Source organism: Dermacentor andersoni, chromosome 2, assembly GCF_023375885.2.
Source record: "Dermacentor andersoni chromosome 2, qqDerAnde1_hic_scaffold, whole genome shotgun sequence".
Taxonomy (NCBI): Eukaryota; Metazoa; Arthropoda; class Arachnida; order Ixodida; family Ixodidae; genus Dermacentor; species Dermacentor andersoni.
The window spans coordinates 125,438,861-125,460,589 of NC_092815.1; the positions used below are offsets into that span (position 1 = coordinate 125,438,861).

A 21,729-nucleotide genomic window follows, 5' to 3' on the forward strand; every position below is an offset into this window, starting at 1 on the left:
GTTTCTGCTGCGGCGCTAAGCCTGGGTCAACGTCGACGACGGGTGTAGATGGCATCGTATCGGTGGTTGATTCCTCTTTTACAGCAAAGCAGTGTTGGACGTGGTCAATTTCGTCAAAGTACGCCACAGCGGTGCCTTTACTGATGTGCCGGCGTTCATTGGTAAAATTTGTCAGTAGTACCTCTGTGCGACCGCCGATTAGGCTGACGATGCCCCGAGCGATGGCAATACCTTGATGGAACAGAAGTGCAGTTAGTTGTTCAGCTACACCGTCCTTGTCAAACTGTTCGCCGCAACTTACGGAGACAAGACTGCATGATAGTGGTGGTATGCAGACGTCGTCGTCGGCTACACGTAACGATGTACGTCGGCGCTCTTCGTCTCGGCTCGTGTCTGTACTAGTTGACAAGGTTATCTCGCCGTCCCGTATGTTAACCACGGCGCCGTACTCCCGCAAGAAGTCCATTCCAAGGATGAGTGATCTGCAGCACTCCTTTAAAATCATAAAAGTGGCGACAAAAGCTGTATGTCCTATCTGGAGCCGTGCAGTACATTTTCCTGTAGGTATCATTATCTGGCCCCCGGCATTTCGAATATAAGGGCCCGTCCATTGCATTTTGACTTTCTTAAGCCGGTCTGCCAACTGTTCACTCATGATCGAAAAGTCTGCGCCAGTATCGACTAAAGCTGTCACGTCGTGCCCATCAATTATTAAGGGTAGGTCGGCACTTACAAATTCTTTGGCGTCCCGTTTCTCCGGGTTGCTCTGCTCGTTTCTCAGTAATAATGGGGGATTTTCGGCGGTTCGACGACTTGCAACCTTCCCCCCGGAGGTCGCTGATTTCAGTTTCCCCGCCGTGGGCTTGGAGAACGGCCTCGTACCACGTCGGCGAAACTGCGACGGTTCGGCGAAGAATAACGTAATGGAGACGGCGAGCGCGACCGAAGATCAGCTGAGCTGCCTTGTTCCCGAGTGACACTGTCGTCGAAGCGTGGATGTCTCTCTTGAAACTGGCGCGGAGTGGCAGGTGACATTTCCTGGATGCCACCCTGGCGATGAGGGCAAAAACGATAAATGTGCCCTGGTTCGCCACAGTGAAAACACAATGGTCGGCGATCAGCAGTGCGCCATACGTCGGTCCTGCGAAGCTGTGGTCGCCTGAAATGCTCCCTCTGTATCCAGGCAGCAACAGGTGGCCGCTGGTGGTACTGCTGTACCGGCATGGTAGAAAGTGGGCGACGGACAGCGTCTGCGTAGCTATATGCGCGTGGCTCGAAGCGAGGCCCGGGACTCGGTTCAGGGAGTGGCTCAGGAGGTGCTAATGCTTGCCGAATTTCTTGGCGAACAACTTCAGCGACCGAAGCAACAGTAAACTCCTTCGGTGTCACAGTTTGCTTCGCAATCTCCTCGCGCACAATGTCCCTTATCAGTTGACGCAGCGAAGTCTCGTCTGTCACTGTGAGTACTGCGGCTCCTGCAGGCGCATCGTTAGTCAGGCGTTCGTATTGCCGACAACGCTGCTGGAGCGCCCGCTCGATTGCTGTGGCTTCCTTAATGAATTCTTCCACTGTTGTAGGCGGGTTACGCACGAGACCAGCGAATAGCTGTTCTTTGACGCCGCGCATGAGATGGCTCAGCTTCTTCGAATCCGGCATGTTGGGATCCGCGCGGCGAAACAAACGAGACATGTCCTCGGCAAACATGGAGACACTTTCGTTGGGCTTCTGAATGCGCAACTCGAGAAGGCGTTGTGCATTATCTCGGCGATCAGTGCTTCCGAAGGTGTCAAGTAGCCGACGGCAAAATTCGTCCCACGTTGTCAAATGTGCCTCGCGGTTTTGGAACCACGTCCTTGCGCTACCTTCAAGAGCGAAGTACACATTGGAAAGCTTCTGGTCCGGACGCCACTGATTGACCTTAGCTACGCGTTCGTACTGGTCCAGCCAGTCTTCGGCGTCTTCGTACGTGTCACCGTGGAAGCTTGTGGGGACTAGATTGTTTTGGATAGTCACCTGTGTTGGACTCGCAATCGCCATTTCCTGAGTCGGTGAGGTCGCTGACGAAGTTCGTTGCAAGAGACCGAATTCCGGGCACAGACCTTGTAGGCGGCGGCTTGCGCGGTGCACAGGTGTCTCGACGCGTGGATGATGTCTTGAAGGGCTGGACGGAGGGCTACTCGTAGGAGTCGTCCCTATCATTAGGTGATGATGCGATACCCAGCACGTCCACCAGTGTCACGGCTCACTTCAGACAAAAGTGGAGAGCGGTATTTAATCGAAACAATTAGAACAAGCGCTCAGTTCAGGCTTCTTCTTCTCTAGCATCCTCACTTGCACGCACGAGGTCGTCGTCCTCGTCGTCAGCGTGGTTGGGCACAGATGGCGTCGCGGCAATATGCTATGTAAGGGAAAAGCAATGACAAAAAAAAAAAGAAAGAATGAGGAGTCGAGAATAATGTGCTCTTTGCATCAACAGAGAAGTTGATGCCATCGCTAATAGGACATAACAACACTGAGCAGGATGTTAGATAGGCTGGCAAAGTGTCCCACGTTCCTTCAGCATACTTTGGAAAAGGAAGCCTTTATATTTACCAAACCTGCAGTGCGTGGTGATCGCCCCACTGCTGGCTGCTGTGACTTTGGTTGTTGTGCCAGCAGCCACAGTTCTTTCACTGTCTTAGTGCACACATTTGTATGGAAAAAAAAAAAATATGTGTGCCAGTAGTGTTCAAAATAAAATACACTTCATCTTCATGCCTACTTCAGAATACCAGATAAACTGTCAGTTTGTAATTACTGGTGTTACTACCACCTGTCAGGTAGTAGTAATGTCAAGCAATTAGCGTATTTTACATTGAAACTGCGCATAGGTTCCAAAGCTCTGATGTAGTAGTCAACATATCACCCTTCCCTCATGATACTCGCCTTTTTTTTTTTTTTCACAGTAATGCATACTGGTGGTGAGGGAAGTCACATTTCAGAATGGTCAGCAGTAACCAGCTGAAGCCTGTCATAAAATACCTATTAAAGATTGCCATGGCACCATGGCGCTGTACAAGGAGCAAAAACAAATGCTGAAATGTCTAATCTTACTAAATTACGCAAGAAGCTTACTGCGACGCTCAGTTGCACAGCATAGCTCTAGAACCAGCTTTCATTAACATCTGCGCCGTGCAGTCCAATGTGACACTATACAGCCAAATCGGAACTTAAGATTTCAACTGGTGCCTTTAAATATCATCGCTGCACAATTTAAGAAACTAAAAATTCACTCATGTGTTGGAAGCTGTGTAGTGCTTAGTATTATCTCACATCCAAGTTTAGTACCTAGACAGTTAGTTCGATAGCTGACAATGGGTGCCGTAAGAATTATTTGGCAGAAACACCAAAGGGGACAAAGTGGCAATGACAGTTCATGTTAGAAAATACCTGAACACGGCACTTTTAGCCTTGGTCACAGTTGCATGGGATTGGCTTGGTTTCTTTCAGGATTTGGGTATCTGTTTGCTGTGTGTGGATGTGTAAGCATTGACACGTGCTCTGATGTGGGCGGCTTTATTGCTCTGATGCTGCTGCACTCTTGTGTTGATGTTGCTTAATGCCATGGTGCTTCCCTGTTTTCTTTTCCTCTGTTCCTCATTCCTCTCCTAACCCTGTTTTGCAGCGGATGATTTTGTCTCGCCAGAGGTTGCCTCATCTGTTGTGTATAGGAGAAAAAATGGTTCTCAAGGTAACACCTTTGTAGCCTGTGCACATTCACACTGCATGCTTTGCCCTCCCGGCACTCACGGAATGCTTTCCCCCCTCACACTCTGGTGGCAGTACTACGGAAAATGGAAGACTCGCTTGTGTCATCCAGTTTATGTGCCGTTTTGTACCATCCAATCCACCTGGCACAAACACAGTTTCGGAAGAATTCACTAATGTCTCTAGCTTGTGCCATGTTTTGTTCGCATTGTTTGGGTGCTTGGTCCACTCCGTAACAGACTCGAGATTTGACTGTACATAGGTTGTTCAATAAAGACTGAGTCTAGTACTCTGAAATCTTTATTTCTGAAAGTTAATATTCTGCACTTTTATCCCTTTCTGTATACTCCCCAGTAAGTGAAATGCGCACGTCCCACCATTTCTGCCATGCCTAGATGACATGAGTCAAGCCATCTTTTCACATCTACTTAAAAAATCACCTCCAGTGCATGTCAACGCGTGATTCCACATCTTGTACTATGTCAGAGTAATGTCCTTTTTTTTTTTTACCGTTTCCCAAAGCATCACAACAATCGTCTTACAGTCCAGATGTGGCACTCTTGGACTTCTTTATGTACCTCACGTTAAAAAAGGGACACAGTTTTGACATTACAAAAGAAAAGGTATCGTTTAGGGAGGTGTTTAGGTATAGGTATAGGGAGGTGCTAGGTTTCAAAAGATGGCTCGAGTCAAGTTGTCTAACTGCTGTAGAAACGGCAGTATGCATGGATTTCACTTACTGGGGATCATATAGAGAGGAATAACAGTGCCGATGAACAATTTTCAGAAATTAATATTTCACACTTCATTGAACAACCTTTGTACTTATACATTTAATGTTGCTGTCATCTACTTATTTACTTATTCATTTATTGAGCACTGTTACACTACCTTGCGATAGGTGGCTAGTGGCCAGAAGGGTACCAATGGTTGCACTTTGCAGTATTCACTGAGTGATTTACAAAAAAATAACAAAAGGAAGTTCTATAGGTTGATTGTAATCGGTGTCTAGTTTCTTGAGTAAACTGCAATTTCATCGTCATCATCACCACCATCATAATTATTTATTATTCCCTTAAAGGCCCCTGCTTGGGTTACTATATGAATGGCAGAGTGGGGGGGGGGGAAGCTAGTACATTTACAGAATACACTAAAATTGGGCAGTAATACCAAGTGGGGAAAAATGTGAGAAGTCATTGAATGAATAAAAATCAGTCAAAAAACAACAGGATACACATGGTCAAACAGGGATCACTAAGGCATACTAGGAAAAGAATATTACACATCATACACACAGTGAAGCGAAAGACAATTCGAGAACACTTGGTACAGAGAAGCAAAATTGAAAAACAAAGCATGATTGAAACAAACAAAAACAAAGATGAAATGTAGTTAATACAAGGATTGTACAGGCTGTGTGGATAATAAATCAAGAAATTTTATATAATTACGTTCGAGCATGATTAATTTAGTAAGTTTATTTCATTCCGCTATAGCAGTAGGCAAGAATGAGTTGTTAAAGGCATTAGTAGAACCATGAAGATGCTGAACGCTCAATGAATTGAAAAGCTGACGAGAAGTGCGATCGGCGGGAGAAGGAGAATTCCATGTAAATGTGGAAGTGTGTAGTATATTCTGTGAAATAAAAAGAGTAAGGCAATTCGACGTCGGTCTGCTAGAGAAGAGAGACTGAGGGAGTTTTTTATTTTACTGATGCTGTGGCTGTAGTCACAATTAAAACATATAAACCATGCTGCACAGCTTTGGACTGCTTCAATGGTGTTAATGAGGTAAATTTGTTGGGGGTTCCAATTACGCGGAGCATATTCAAGCTTTGTGCGTACATATGTTTTGTAGGCCAGTTGTCTAACAAAAGGCGGTGACAAGGATAGATTTCTTCTCGTGAACCCCATTGACCTCGACGCGTCTGCTGCAACCTTTATTATGTGTTCTGCTCATGTTAGTTTTGTAGTAATTAAGATGCCAAGGTACTGTTATTCCTGTACTTCCCAAAGTTCATATCAACTGGATGTTCAAAAGACTCAATGGTAAATAGTATTTACATTATTTTCTTCATTTGAAATTTAGTTTTGCATGATTATGTCAGCCGCGACTGATTGAGTGCCGCGTTAGCTTCTGAACATATTACATGTACAGCCAGTTATTTGCAAGCTTGAATTACTTGAATGTTGCACCACTTCTTTTTTCCTTGCCCTGCTTTCCCTCTTGCTCCTTCATGAGCAGAAGACAAGGCTCACCCGGCACGACGAACGTCGTACCTTCGAGCGACTGCAAACGAACGCCTTCACCTGGAATCGGACCAGAGCGAAGATGAACAACACTCCGTTTCTAGGTGAGGGGCTCCATTGCTGACACATTGCTTTATTGATCTGCATGGAGGGCCTCATCAAAGTGAAGGCATCATGTAGCAGCACCATGGACCTTTTAATATTTTTGATAGGTCTATATGTTCCACAATATTTAAACCTCTTGACATTTATTTTTCAAGCAGGAATTTGCCAACAAAATATAGGTTAAAAAAGAAAAAATCTACAGAAAACTGATTTTGAGGGAGAATGAAAAGTGACAGTAACTGAGGGGAACCCCATTTCCTTAAACTGATGCATTTGCACAAGGACTTCATAATGTACATATTTATTTCACATCATCATTGTCATCTTCTTCATCAGCCTGTTTTATGTCCACCACAGGACAAAGGCCTCTCCCTGCGATCTCCAATTACCCCTGACCTGTGCTAACCGATTCCAACTGGCGCCCTCAAATTTCCTAATTTCATTGCTCCACCTAGTCTTTTGTCATCCTCGATTGCGTTTTCCTTCTCTTGGTACCCATTCTGTAACCCTAATGGTCCGACGGTTATCTAACCGGCGCATTACATGACCTGCCCAGCTCTATTTTTTCCTCTTGATGTCAATTAGAATATCGTCTATACCCGTTTGCTCTCTGATCTAAACCGTTCTCTTCCTGTCTCTTAATTTTAACTGTCTTAATTTAACTGTCTCTTAACGTCTCTATTTCACATAGTACATATTTATTTTGCTAAATATTACTTTTCTTTCCTTTTCTTTTTTTTGTGCTGCTGCCATATGTGTATTGATTATGAACCTCCACTAGACTTTGACTATTACTAAGCAGATTCTTTGTACAAGTTCACCTTAGGAATGACAAGTAAATGGATGAATGAATGAATGACTGTGAATTGTACACATTGTAATCTGCATTTTAACAGCAACTCTTGCAAACCTGCAAGTTAGGACCTCACGCACTGCTATATACTATATATTTCTTCTATTGAGAGACACTGCTCCTGGTTTTTCCTTTTTCGTTGATCATTTTAACTTGGTGTGCGTACGAACGAAGTTGTTGGCTTTACATGCAAATTTGGTGTACCCTTTCACATTTGCGCACCGTGTACGGAGAGTGCTCATTCACTGAAATTTCTTCAGACAAATGTTTCAGGCTTACTATTCATCACACGAGAAATTTGGCTCTGCACAGAAAGAAATCTGCCTTTACACTGCTCCGTGAAACATTTGAGGGCTTGCAACGATAGACTGCAATCATCGGAGCCCATAAATTGATGTCTTCCAATGCATCTGCCTTTTTGCTGTTCGAGCAGCATTCCAATGCATTCCATCATTCAACAGCATTCCAATGCTTACAGTGCCAGGCTGCAATCCTTCTCTTTTTCACCGTCACACATTTGAATTTGGAAAACGTGTGAGACATTTCTACTAGGGGTGTGCGAATATCGAATATGCTGTAGCGGACTGTGTCCCTGCAAGTGCTGCCGATGTCGGTCTGATGCGGTGCTCATGCACACAGCATCCGAACGCTGCAATTTGCAGCACATCACCGCATCAGCTGGGGCTGCCTCTGTTGGTACAAGGTTCGTCTGATTCTACAGGACCGATCAAAATGATAATGCAACGTGGACAGAGGGAAGGGCAACAAAACCAGCGCATATTTCGTAAAGTACGAAGATTGGGCCAATTAGCCGCCGTAGGCACGCAGATCATGTTGGATCCGTATGACGAATGTCACGCCGCTTCAACAGCCGTCAATATAAGCTGCATGCGTGACCTTGCAACCAATCACACGATGAGCCACTCGGATAAACATACTAGTGGCAAGCATTCTATGACGGCTTCCAGCCCATCACCACATCGGCCGGCGGCGAATTTTCGTCACGGCCACACCATATAGCCACACTGCCTAGACCATTTGGCCTAATGGGCGCTTCTGCATTGGGTGGCCTTAAGTTACGGTTTGGTGCCTAGTCCACGCAGGTGTACTTGCAGCAGCCGTGCAACACTCAGAAAGCCGCCAAACCGTCTCGCAAACAAAAGCGTGTGCATGGCATGGCAACATATTTGATCATGGCCGCCATATTTGTGACTCACAGAATGGTGTCTCTCATTACTAACGCCGTTCATAGACGCACATAGCTTTTTTAAGCTTTTTGAGCAACCTGTCATAAGACTACCTATGGATTTACAGGGCACACGCTTCGAAAGTGTAATGACCTGCTTAAAATGCATTGGCGCAGATGGTGGATAAAAGAAATGGGGGGGTGCATCGCGCCAACTTGCCATGACCCTGCAGATTTTAGAATCTTTGACAGATGGCAAATCACACCAAACCTGACAATGAAATGGCGTGGATGGTGCCTGCTCTTTACTGTTGGCACCGGCTACTAGAGTCACGTGATGTGTGGTCCTTTCATCTGTTCGCACATGGGCCTTACAATAACCGTCCTGCCATAAAGTTGAGATAGCCCTTCTGCATTTTGAAGAAAAACTGGCAAGCAAAGCTTTCTATGCAATAAATAAAGGATTGCTGCAAAACATGGGTTCACTGTTAAACTGAGAACCTCGTTGGTATTCAGTACAGTGGAACCTCACTAATTGATTAGCTTCAGAGGAAAGTAAGCACTTGATTCTATTCAACAGAAATTCTATCGATAAAAATGTGTTTTCAAAACCTTTATATTCTAGAACTGAGCTGTAATCAGCGCTGGCATACTAATTTGATCTTCCCTTTGATAAGAGTAGACTGTACTATATATCTTGATTTCTATCTATCTATGTTACCGATAGCTTGTTACATTCTTGCTATGCAATGCTAGGAGACTCCCTGGCACAGTGCAGCACCGTATTTTCTTCCCAAAAATTAGTAAGGATGAACTTTTGTGAAATATTTTCTGATATTCGATATTCGATTCAATATTTGGCTTTTATTTCTTGATTCGATTTGATATTCAATTAGAAATCTACAATTCGGCATTCGTACACTTCTAATTTCTACTAATTGTGCTTGGTATAAGGCTCTCTTAAGGCTCTGTTTTGGTCTGTGTAGCCTGACCGAAAGTGACCTTGTGTATAAGACCACTTCTTTAGAGACTTGAAAACTCCAGGCCACCCTTTTAAAGTGCTTTCTAGAAGAGTGCGTACAAACTAGCATACATGTATACACGAGGCGTATCAGGGATTAGGGCTAAAATTTTAAATGCACAACTCGACGAGGACGGTGAAAGAAGATGGGAGACGAACACCGTCCTTTCACTGTCCTCGTCTGGTTGTGTGGTTAAAGTTTTTTTTTGTCATATCTTACCAACCCATCCAAAAAGCTGCATTGGAGGGATTAGGGATGGAGATCACTGAGGTTGCAAGGCAGTTCCAACAGATGCCTTCCTTTTCTATTCCCCCCCCCCTCCCCTCTGGCTTCCCTCCCTTTTTCTCTTTTTTGACAGGGAGCTGTCAGAAACTGGTCATCAGTCATATCACTCTGTAAATCTGTGCTAGGTACAAACTGATGTTTGAGTGTTTTTACGCATTGTCATGAAATTTGGAGCACTGCCCAGCCTTGCTGTCTTGCTTGCTGTCTTGTCTTGCAGATAGATGAAGATATTGCAATGAAGGAAATGAAAGTAGTTAAAGACATATTTACAAGAGCCTTTAGAAGGAGGGGGTGACCTCATACCAGTAAAATTAACTGATTGCTCAAGCAAGCAAGCAATTTATTTACAGATACTGCTGCCTCAGGTGTGAGACGTCGCAGTAGTGGTTACATCAAAAAAAAAGGAAAAATCAAAACACAGAATTAGACGCTTGCTTTACAAACTGCGCATGCGAAAATAGTTGCAAAGTACTATCAAGTTTATTTCAACTGTCAGCTGTGCACGGAAAAAAAGAATATTTATGACAATCAAGAAAAGACCGTAATGGCATGATGTTCACAGGATTGGACCAGCGGGTCACAGGTGTAGAATGACCAGTGAAAGAAATAGGGGCAGCTATACAAACTGATTTATGCACAGTATTATGTAACATGATAAGCCGATTGCACATTCGTCGATGTTCTAAGCAATTCAGTGATAAGACATGATAATGCTTTGAAGGGGAAAAGTTGTGGTCATAACAGTTAAAACGAATCTGATAGCTTTCTACTAGACAGACTCGAGTTTGTCTTTGTCATGTTGAAGATGAGGTAACCACACAACTGACGCATGTTCAAGAAGAGGCCTGACCAGCAATTTATAGGCTGTTAGCTTGCATTCTTCAGTCGTGCCCTTTAGAGTTCTTCTTAAGTAACCTATTTTCTTGAACGATTTTGTGCAAATAAGGTCAATATGTTTGTGCCACGTTAAGTTAGAAGAGAATACAAAACCAAGGTACTTAAATTACTTGACTCTTTCTAGTGTGTGTTACGCATTGCCATACTTGAATTGCAAGGGCTGTTGCTTATTAGTGAATGTCATTATCGCTGTTTTCTTAAAGTTAATCTCCGTTTGCCAAGTTCTGCTCTAGTCGTTAAAGGAAGAAAACACATCCTTTAGTAAAACCTGATCAGTGACACTACAGACATTAGAATATGAAACGCAGTCATGAGCGTAGAGACGAAGCTTAACTGGAGTGTTAGTAACAACTTGGACGACATCATTAATATAAATTATAAATAAGAGGCGTCCCAAAACAGAACCCTGTGGGATACCCGAGGAAATGTGAACCGTTGATGACTACTGGCGATTGTAGCTAACAGAGTCCTAAGGTGCAAATAATCTGTTATCCAGCCAAGTAATTTACAGCATAGGAGCCAGTGAGAAAGGTGCGAAGTTTAAAAAGTTTCCTGTGGCATACTTTATCAAAATCTTTGGAGTTATCAATAAAAATAGCATTGACCTGTTCACTGTTAAGTGATGAGGCAATATTGTGCGTGAATTCAATCAACTATGCAACAGTGGAAAAACCACTACGGAAACCATGCTGATGCTGTGAAAGGATATCGTTATTAGTGAAGTATTGAATAATGTACTTGTGAATGACATGCTCCAGAAGTTTACAGCACGTAGATAATAATGAAATTGGTCTATAGTTAGAAATAGTTTTCTTGCCCGACTTGAAGATAGGAATGACATTAGCGACCTTCCAAGTTCGCAGGGCTCATCTGGAGTCTAGTGATTTCAAGTCAAGTGATTTCTGAAATATAATTATTAGATATCGTGCCCACCATTAATTCAGAGTGCCGTTTCAAAAATACGATAGGAATACTATCCGGACTGGCACTTTTAGTAATGTCTATGTTTAGTAAGAAGTTGTGAATCCCAGAACAAGTTATATCGATATCTGGGAAAGCTGCAGGTACAAAAGGAGTGGAGAAGGAAGGACTTTTAGTAATGTCTATGTTTAGTAAGAAGTTGTGAATCCCAGAACAAGTTATATCGATATCTGGGAAAGCTGCAGGTACAAAAGGAGTGGAGAAGGAAGGAACAGTGCCGTTATCAATGCAAAAAACAGATTTTAAATAATTGCTGAAGGTGTCTGAGATCGTCTGAGTGTCAGACCAGGTTTCATTTTCAATTATGGATGAAGAATGGTTGGCAGAATGTGGATAATTTGTCATCCGAAATTTAGTCAGTTTTTCCCTTATGAACGTTGACAGAGTACTGTTGTAAAAAAAGTCTCTTGCTTCATGCATTTTACTTTTGAATGTTGCCTTTAGCGTGCACAAAAGCAAATCCTGGTTTGATTTGCACCGTCATCGACGACGCAGTCGCTTTATGCGGCGAATAAGCTGAATTATCCCTCCATTGTACCATGGGTGTTTAGGATTGTGTTTGAGACCCTTGCTGGGAACGAATTTCGATATTCATTCCAACACAAGTGCATGAAAATGTTCCACTAACGCATCCACGTCGCAGGTGATACTGGAAAGCAGAAAATTATCATAGATATCCGCTAACATAGAAAGTACACTATTATCGTTGGCACATGAAAAATCGGTAACTACTTTGTTCTGGTTTTATAGGCTCACAGGCAACAGAAAATTTAACAAAGACTGCATTATGATCGGAAAGACCTCCTACAATTTCACACTCAAGGTCTGCATTTTTTAAATCACCTGTAATGAATACAAGATCCAGAATTGAACAACCTCTAGTGGTGCTATAAACAACTTGGAGTTAAATTAAGTGATGTAATAGTGCTGCCGACTATTACATATACTAGATGAACCTAATCTGGAAGCACACTGGTTCAAGCCGAATTCCCTGTGTTATGAAATTTATATCTCTCTCTTTTCAGTATTAGATGGTTAGACAATGTTGCTACTGCAACATTCTGCCTCTTAATGTTTTCAGATCTTTTACATTTAATCTGCACTTCTGTACCTGCAGTCAATTTATGATATAACAGACTTGTAGTTTCATGAAGATTGTAAAATTGCAGATTTCATGTATTTATGGCTTTCATTATTTTAACGCGACAGCGTTAAGGAGTCGGCGTCGGTGTCGGCGTCAGCGGCGTTGGCCGTGAGCGATAAATCCCAGAAGGCACTTCATAAATAAAGAAACATCTTGCAAGATGGGCTGGTGGGAATCAAACCAGGGTCTCCGGAGTGTGTGACGGAGACGCTACCACTCAGCCACGAGTTCGTTCCTTCAAAACGGGACAAAATCGCCTCTAGTGAGTGCGGTGTTGCCTTAGAAACGCACCGTAGAAAGTTGTACTGCGGTGTATATTGGTAATTATGACCATGTAACTTACAGAAGTCGCAGTTTCACGAGTAGTGAAGTACGTTTCCGCTACATTTCTTCTGCGCTCTGCGCACATGCAGAGCCATCTTGCGGCAAACACAGAAGACCCCCTCCTCGCAATGTACGGCGCTGCCCCGACACGTGGTTCACCACTCGCCCCATGATCGCGTCCGCCTTCATGGCGCGTCAGGGCCCGGCTATCTGTGCCGATCGCAACGTTTGGCTGGCGTAGCGCGTTTGAGTAGGCGGTGCGAACGGGGTGCGATAACGCTATTGCATTCCACTCTTGAAGGCGAAGCTTGGGCGTCCTCCAATTTTTTGTCATTTCACATTAGTTTTATATTCATGAAAAATATTATTGGTGAGCAATCTATTGTAAGATATTTTGTAAGTGAGCTAGTAAATATAGTTAAGGAATTGTTGTTCCCAGGACATGTAATAAGTACATTTAGCAACCATTTACTGTATGGCCCAACGTGCTCATCCTGCCAACAGTCTGTTTGCACGTGTGCCAACTTTTTGCTTTCTGCTTGTTTTATTCTCTGCAGCACTTCGTCCACCCCAAGTGGATCTCATCGAATCCAAAGGCTAAAGGCATTCTTTGGCGACAAGGTGAGGCTGTGGTTTTCAGTGCATGCAGGAGGGTGCCCTTGTTGATTAGTCATTTGAACAGATGATGAAACTTTTAGTGCTGGAAACAACCTTGCACTTGCTCTTCATTCTGGGGGCATCTCTTGTGGTCTTGTACAGTTGAACCTTGTTAAAGCTAAGTTGCATCCGACTTAAAAATACATTTTTCATCCTGTATTTGTTATAAGCATGCATTCTTTATGTACTAATAACACCAATAATAAACATTTCAAATTTTGCTTTCCGGTATATTCTTGTTCATTAAATCGAGGTTCGACTCTACTAAGCTCAGACAAAAGCCTCTGGGTAATGATTCTCATGAGTTAGCGGGGTAATTAATTGAAAAGAGATCTTCGAATTAAATATGGCATGTTTGATGTGCCATAAGTTGTAGCATTTTAGCATGTTCATGCTGTGTGGCTTAAAGGCCAACTGCAACGAAATTTTGGACTGCTTAAAAAGCCTAGTTTAGGATAATGTAGATATAGAGGAACTTCCATGCAAAATTTGATGTTTGACAAAATGATGTTTGAAATTTGACAAAAAGCTAGCAAAATAGTAGTTTTTGATACTAAAACTGAAAGAAAAAAAAAACACCACCATTACCACTCACGAGAAGTGACCTTTGAGAATCTCAGAGGTCACGCTGCTTCATAGTGAAGGCACTGCAGACCTCCTGGCCGCCAGGACTCTCGGAGCAACCATGTGCTCTGATTGATCTCTGTGCTTCTCCAGGCGTGGCGACACAAGCCAGCCTGAGCACCTGGCGGTCATGGCATGCTGAAAGTGGCTGGAAAATCTAGGACACGGCATGTTGAGCATGTTGAGGCTGTAGCTTTGCCAAGACTGGTGCAGTGGTATATACTACTCATTTGTAACAAATTTAGCCAAAGTAAAATTTTGTTGCAGTTGGCCTTTAATGGCATTCAACTTGCAAGGGGCAAGCGAAGACACTAATGAACTACGAATTTCAATAGGAAATGCCAACAGCATTCTGATGATGGCAACAAAACAGTGAGATGTTACTGGCGACAACAATGGCTGCTAATACTATGGTCAACCAAATACAAATTTTGGCATCGGAAGAGCGCAGAAGCTACTGCCACTCTGTTTTGCTTACCCTTTCACTTGTTTGCCTGTTGCTTGTACTTACGATGACTTGACATTTACTTGTTTCCCCAGCCTTTCCAGCCTAGTCTGTAGTTGTAATGCATGTCTGCAAGTTGTAATTTCATGTGGAACATATTTTGATGTATTTTCACTGTGTAGCTGTATAGCATGTATGCAGTGACCGTGCTTTTATCCTTGCCAAGCTTTGTTGCATGCAATTGCTAATTAAACAGACACTTGATATTATGCATTTGAGTCACGATTATTCCCTGGTTACAGGTTACACTCTGGCATAGCGTAATATGGGGGATGTGCCAAACAATGCCTGGTGTCACACCTACAATACCTCGAAAATATGTTCCTTGTGGTTGCTGCTTCAAGTAAATAATGTTACTAATAATACTCACTATGGCAAATTAATTTGTTTGTGCATATGTTATGCTTTTCATCTGAACGAAATAAATAAGAAGTACAGGTAAAAGGTACGGTAATAACTTTTCGTGCTACTGCCATGGCATTCTTTACATGTCATTGATTCATGTGAATTTGTAGGTGCCTCACCCTATGTCTAAACTGATGGGTCGTAGTGTTCAAATTTTCGAATGCTCACTCCCAGGCTTCAAACTCATCAACGCCTGGGGTGGATGGGAAGAATGAAGATTCAGAGGAACGGCAACAGTCACAACAGCAGCAGCAGCACCAGCAGCAGCACCTGCAGCAGCACCAGCAGCAGCAATTGCAGCAACCTGAGGTGACAGGCGACGTCCAGGGCTGGCTTGCCTGCAAGACTGTGCTTGTGGATGGCAAGGTACATTTGTTTCTCTCTTCACACCTGATGCTTCCACTGGACAAAGCAGTATGTGAAGCAAGAGAACTGAAAAGTGTATGGAAGGATGAGCGGTGTGAAACTGCTACCACATTTACATGGATCTAGGTTGACATATTGAGTGTGAAACTATGGTGTTGGTCTGTGTTCAAAGATCCGATTCTGCCATAACCTTCATGCACCTTGTGCTAGCATCTGTTGTGTATAAGGAGCTTACAAAGAATGAAGAGTGAACGAATGGTGTTACTTCATGTAAAGCAATCATAGAAATTCGTCATGGCTAATGTTTCGGGAGAGTGTAAACTTGTGTTCGTTTTGCTCGTGTTGATGTCCTTTTTGGGTCCGGTGAAAAAACTCATGGAAAGTTTTTTGTTTAAGTGTTTGTTTATTCTTTTGCTGAGACAAAAATTTATTCAATATGGTACATGAGTTGCAGGTCTTCGACCTCAGCTGGACTGTCCTCTTTTGCACCTGTGATTGGCAGTATAACTTCACACTTGCTGCATTCCTGACTGTGCTACTCACATTCTATAATTTTTTAAAACAAGCAGTTATTCACGAATGCCCTGGTAAATTCAGAGGTTGGGTAGCTGTTTGTCTGACTACAACTGCCCGTTCTCCCTGGCAGCTGTCATTTTGTGAAGTGTTCTTGCAGCCGTTTCTTTGAAAATTCAGTGTCAAAATTGTTGAAGTGATTTGAGGACTACTGTATAGCAGTGCTTGGAGTTTCCATTTCTATGAGCTGTACAAGGACGTGGCAGTGAGATTCGGCAACAGAAAATTACCCAGACAAGATATGGCTGTCTTCCTTGCATTTGAGACTATGCGCAATATGCTGTCCTGAGCTTTGGTTTCGCAAGCTATGGTGTTGCTAGATAGCGCATTCATAGCTCCGGCCATGCTTTTGCAGTGCTGATAGGGTGCCATTACGGCTAAAATTCATTAGCATTGGCTTTCTTCACTGTGGTCTTTAGTCAAAAAAGGTTTTACATCTTCTCCGATGCAGAGGTCAAGCGACCGCTCCTGGCGGCCTGTCTGGGTGGTCCTCAAGGGTGACAAGGTGTACATACTAAAAGACCGAAAGGTGGGCTTTCTGATGGTGTGTCTGCATTCTTGATCACTATAACAAAGTGCCTTGTCCCTGGCTGAACCCCCTGCTCGGTTTGCTTAATGCAGCAAATTATAGAAGAGGTGGTGCTTAGAACCATATTCCTGGTGCAGCAAATGGCACCTGCATCTGGAAATAAAAGCTCTGTGAAACCAACATAAGCAATACCCAATGTTGGCATTTCCTAGCAGTTGTGTTCAGGTATATTAATGCAGCGTGACTGGTTCCAGTGTGTGAGAGACACTCTGCAACTACCTGAAAGTAGAGCCATATGCAATCAGAAAACGATAAACCGATGTGGGCAGCCTTGGATGTGGTCCTAGCTTGCGAAACTGTTCATTGTGTTGGGTATACTAAGCAAGTTACTATACAGTTAAAACTCGATCTAACGAAGCCCGATTTTACGAAGTTTCCTATCTAACGAAGGAATTTCCATTCCCCAGCAGGTACTCATAGGATTCAATGTTATCATCAGCCCGAATTAATGAAGCAAACTTGGCCATACTTGATTTAACAAAGTTTTTCTTGAAATATGCAAGTAAAAAACCGCTAATTTCTTTCTCATTTTGACACAGACGGGTTCTTCTTTGAGCCTGCGCTCTAAAACTATCGCGTTAAAACATCTAGGCGACATGGTCACATCCCTAGCTTTATTTTGACGAGGCTGCACGCCGCGCCCATGCACGGAACAGCCAACTCGGCACTGCCTCATTATGGGTGGCGATGGTTGCTTTCATTATTTCATGGTTTATGCAACAGATATCGGGATTAGTGGCAAATACAGTGCCACAGTAGCTTTTGCGTGTCGCTACGTTACAATTTTAGATTTCGAAGGACCGAAAAATTCCTTTCTCGATTTTACGAACTTCCTAATTTAACGAAATAATTCCAGCATGGTCATCACTTCGTTAAATCAAGTTTCAACTGTACTTGAATTTTAAACTCAAACGTGCAACAGTTGCTCACCTTCCTGTGGTAGGTATGGTGCTCAGTACGAAAATATAAAGCTTTCTTATGGCTATTTGCAAAGTCGGTGTTCATTTAGCTACAGCTTACTTTGAAATTTGCATCTTGTTTGACTTGGATTGCTAAAGAACATTTTTTATTTACCACTTTTGCATGCACTAGTAATGTTTAAATAACAAGTTTTCATGTACTAAGCTACCTGTACACATTTAATTATAATAAAAGTTTTCTGCACATGGTCAAATACTTGTCATTTGATAAGTTGAAAGTTTAAGGTTAAAACGAAATTGCATTCGACACAAAGATACTTTTGTTACATACAATACCGTATTTACTCGCATAATGATCGCGCTCGCGTAATGATCGCACCCCTGAATTTTGTCGTCAAAATTCGATTTTTTTTTATTTCCCGTCTAATGATCGCACCCCGAACTTGCCGCAGCGATATGTTGTGTGCCAAGCCTAGCTAATATTGATCGCGCTTACCATCTGTCAAATGCTACGCTAACGACTCTTCAAGACAAACTAAACGGTCTGCACCCACCAAACATTCTTAAGTAGATGCCTCATTTCATTACTTTCATCACTTTCTGCACTTCCATGACTAAAAAAAAGCTGCAACCAAACTTGCCTTTATTATGTGTAGGCTTTATAATGGTTGTGGTCAACAACAACAAAAAAGGTGCCTTTCGATTCTTCTCATCTGCACTCGTGGGCACGCAACAAATCGCGAGCGGCAACGATAGTAGCCACGTTTACAGTGATACGTTAAAAGTGTACCCTATTCATATGCCGACGCTTGTAACACGGCTAAGATATTCACCCACCCTTAGCAGAAACGTGCCGTATTAGGATAGTAGTGAAGACAGATGCCGCAGTTTCCGCAGCATGCCGGCCCTGTGTTTCTATGTCACTGGCAGCTAAGCGCTCATCTGTTTCTGTCCCCTCAAAGTGGACATGGCTACGTTATTGCCGCAAACTTGCCGATATTAATGATATTATTCATTACTGATACGGGAGAAACTGTTTCAATGCACGTAATGTACTCGAGGAAAGAAAAAAATATCGCGTTCGGCGCGTTCGGCTTGCTTCGCCGGCTGCCATTTTTGTTTGGTGTGCCGCAGCAAACGTGGGAAGAAAAAAATGTTTTTTTTTTTTTTTTGCGGGAAATTTAACTCGCGTAATGATCGCACCCCTGATTTTGTGTCAATCTTTCTGACAAAAAAAGTGCGATCATTATGCGAGTAAATACGGCATTCATTATAAGCATATTATTCATAGACATTGATATTCAAAGAAAACATTTTACATTTATATTGTTATTTATGGTAATTCATTATATTGGAGCTTCACTGTAGTTGTTATAGTGTAGTTTGGTATGACAATGTGTTGCATGCTTTTTTTTTTATCATTTGCCCTCATGCAGACCATAGATTTTGCCGAAGGTTCACGTCTGTCAGTACGCACTTCGATGAGCGACGTGGCACGCGACTACACCAAGCGCAAGCACGTGTTTCGCCTCCGCATGGAGTCAGGCACCGAGTACCTTTTCCAGGCTGACAACCACACCCGCATGATGCAATGGGTGGACGCCTTCCGGCAGATCACCGCCGAGGACTCTGAGGTTCGCCAATCTTTAAACATTGTCTCTGTGTTTCTCCTTACTCTTGTGAATAAGAACACAAAATTATTTCTTGAGAACAGTGCAATGTTAAAGCGAGTATAGTATATTCAGCACAAGGTGACAAAAAACATCATGAAAGATCTCACTAAAGGACATATATTGAGCATAAGAAGAGGGTAAAAAATAAAGGGCTAGTTTTCAAAAGATTTTGCAGAAATATCTACAAAGTAGCTGAAGTAAAAGTATTGTCAGATGATATTTAAAGGGACACTAAAGGTTACTATTAAGTCAACGTGGACTGTTGAAATACCATCACAGAAACCTCGAAACGCTTGTTTCGTGCCAAGGAGAGACTTATTTTAAGAGAAAATGCGTTCTGAAGCGTCCACGTACCTCTAGCGCAGTTCAAATCGCCCGCCCTCCGATCGAGGAGTACTGACATCATGGTCTCATAGTGACGTTGCGCCATCGGTGAGTAGAACGGCGTCCGCAGACGGCGCTACGGCTTTTCTGCGCAAAACGCAAACGCGCGGCCAGAAACAGAGCCAAGACAGAGCCGACAGCAGAGCGAAAGCGGGAGTATGGTGGCTAGCGGAAGGAGAAACGCGCGACCATGGGGCTCTTGCATTGCCCAGGGGACGCTGCGAGAAAGGTGCTAAAAAGCGCCCTCTGTCCTAAAATGGGTCGTACCAAGCTCGGTCGTCTGCTTCGGAAAGCACGTTTACAATATGGACCCGCCACTTTCGTTTGTGTTGTAGCACGGCCTGCTGCGTATATCGGGCGCCGAAGATTTTTTCAGGGGTGGCACGCTGCGTAAAGGCAAGAAATTATGCAGTGCCGAATACATGTACGCCGTTCAAGAATTAGGCGTCGAAGTTTTAGCACGGTGTCAATCTCAAGTGAAGCGAGTCGCGTACGAAGTGGAACTACAGGTAAGGTTTGCACGCTACCTGCTAGATTCAGGCGCGCAAACGCGAGGAAATGTGTGCTATAAATGAATCCACAGCAGCGATAAGCAGACATCATGTGTACGGAACTGCTCGAGCACACGACGGTACGCGCCGCGATGTACGAACTGCTCGAGCGCACGATCGTACGCGCCGCGACGGCAGCGGTCTTTCGACATGCCGCCAAACGGCGGGCCTCCTGCAATCTTTGTTGACTGCATGCCGCTAAACTGATGCAATGCATGTGAGCTCGCACGTGCGTGCGAATCGCGCTGCAGCGTGAGCTCGTGCGCTGCTCGCTTGATGTAGCTTTTAATGACAGCGCTCGAACATCGATGTGCTGCAATCAATATTGCCCTGCTGCGCTGCCTCAACGTGCTGGCTTGAGATCAAGGATGAGCGCATTTAACTCTCTTAACCTGTGCTGCTCGTAGAGTAGTAGTGAATTGTCATCGAATGAGCCCGACCATTTGTGCTCATTTGCACACACTTCACCACTTCGCATCGGTCGAATTGTTAATTGTCGCTGTGGCCGGGTCTCGAATCGTGAATTACCAGCCATGCCTGCTGCTATGTCGGTCTGCTGTCGGTACTGTAGGTGCAAAAGACCGAAATTTCGAACGCAGATAATCAAGCAAGCTTAAAGACAGGCGAAGCAGTCAGCATGGCACGAAGTTTCGCTTACTCAGCGCGACGTACTGCAGCTATCCAGCGCGCCCGACGCTCCACTTCCTGAGGCCTTGAAGGAAAACGGTAGAATCTGATGTTGGGATTCAGGCGTTCTTGTTCATGGCAGCCCACGACGCAGAAGTAATGACGGTGACGCCTTTTCGAGGCTGGGCTAGGTCTCTCCGGATCGGCATCACTGATTCCTTCTGCTCCCAGCATTACGTCCCACGGCACACGGAGAGTCTGTTTTCGTTAAACTATAGGCTGCGGCGAGCTCGCAGCGTGGTCGGCATGGTCTGTGAGAAGTAACGAGCCTTTTCACACTCGCAAAAGGGCAGAAAAAAGTGCGAATCGACGCAAAACTCGGCCTAGAAACGTGCTTCACCACAGCCAGGGCTCAATACGACCCAAGCTGGCACGACCCAGATGTCGTTTCCCGCGCCGCCACCAGGCGCCGCTACTATACCTCAAACTCCAGCGCAAGACGCCCATAAGCTGGTACTTCATTCTATGACGCCAACTTCGACGCTCGTCGCAATGGACCCTGACACCGACAGATTGGCTCGCGAGGGTGGGCTCAACTTCAGCGATTTGAGCACCGACGAGCGCGACCTGCTGCTGAGGGCTCGCGCTGCCGGCGTCGTTGCGTACTACGACGGTGGCCTCGACACCGGCTCTCCGGAGCGGGAAAGCAACGAGGGCTTCCCACGACATCACATGGACGTGGCATTCTCGCTGCTTGTTCCAAATGAAAGTTTCGCGAGCCAGCAGAACCCTCACAGCACGACGCGATAACGAAACTACTGAAACTCCAAAGCGTGCGCGGCGCAGAGTCGAGCGAAAACGAAACCTTTCGAACAGCCATATTACTGAAGGGTAACGTCAAAATGTTATTTTTTCTTAGAATCGAATAGACGTAGACAAGTAGCATTTTTTTTCCGTCTTATAATCGAATGAAATGATATTTTTAATACGAGTAGTTGAGTATTAGTAGCACAAATTATGAGGAGTGCTTTCGTCATCGGGCTAGTACCGGAATGTCGCTGG

At 44.1% G+C, this 21,729-nt stretch overlaps 1 protein-coding gene across 9 annotated transcripts in view; it reads left to right on the forward strand.

Moving 5' to 3' along the window:
• Window positions 1–21,729, forward strand: part of LOC126541152 (rho GTPase-activating protein 23-like) — a 151,766-nt gene that overhangs the window by 80,450 nt on the left and 49,587 nt on the right. For 6 of the 9 annotated variants that reach the window (XR_007601632.3, XM_050187824.3, XM_050187826.3 and 3 more), the window contains 6 exons: window positions 3,665–3,730; window positions 5,992–6,100; window positions 13,351–13,414; window positions 15,159–15,350; window positions 16,375–16,467; window positions 18,869–19,066. Coding sequence is in view for 8 of the 9 variants with exons in the window: in XM_050187824.3 (XP_050043781.1) it covers window positions 3,665–3,730; window positions 5,992–6,100; window positions 13,351–13,414; window positions 15,159–15,350; window positions 16,375–16,467; window positions 18,869–19,066 (722 nt within the window). In the remaining variant the exon portion in view is untranslated. The remainder of the gene's footprint in view (window positions 1–3,664; window positions 3,731–5,991; window positions 6,101–13,350; window positions 13,415–15,158; window positions 15,351–16,374; window positions 16,468–18,868; window positions 19,067–21,729) is intronic. The other 3 variants (XM_050187829.3, XM_055076513.1, XM_050187832.3) reach the window with 2 other exon arrangements.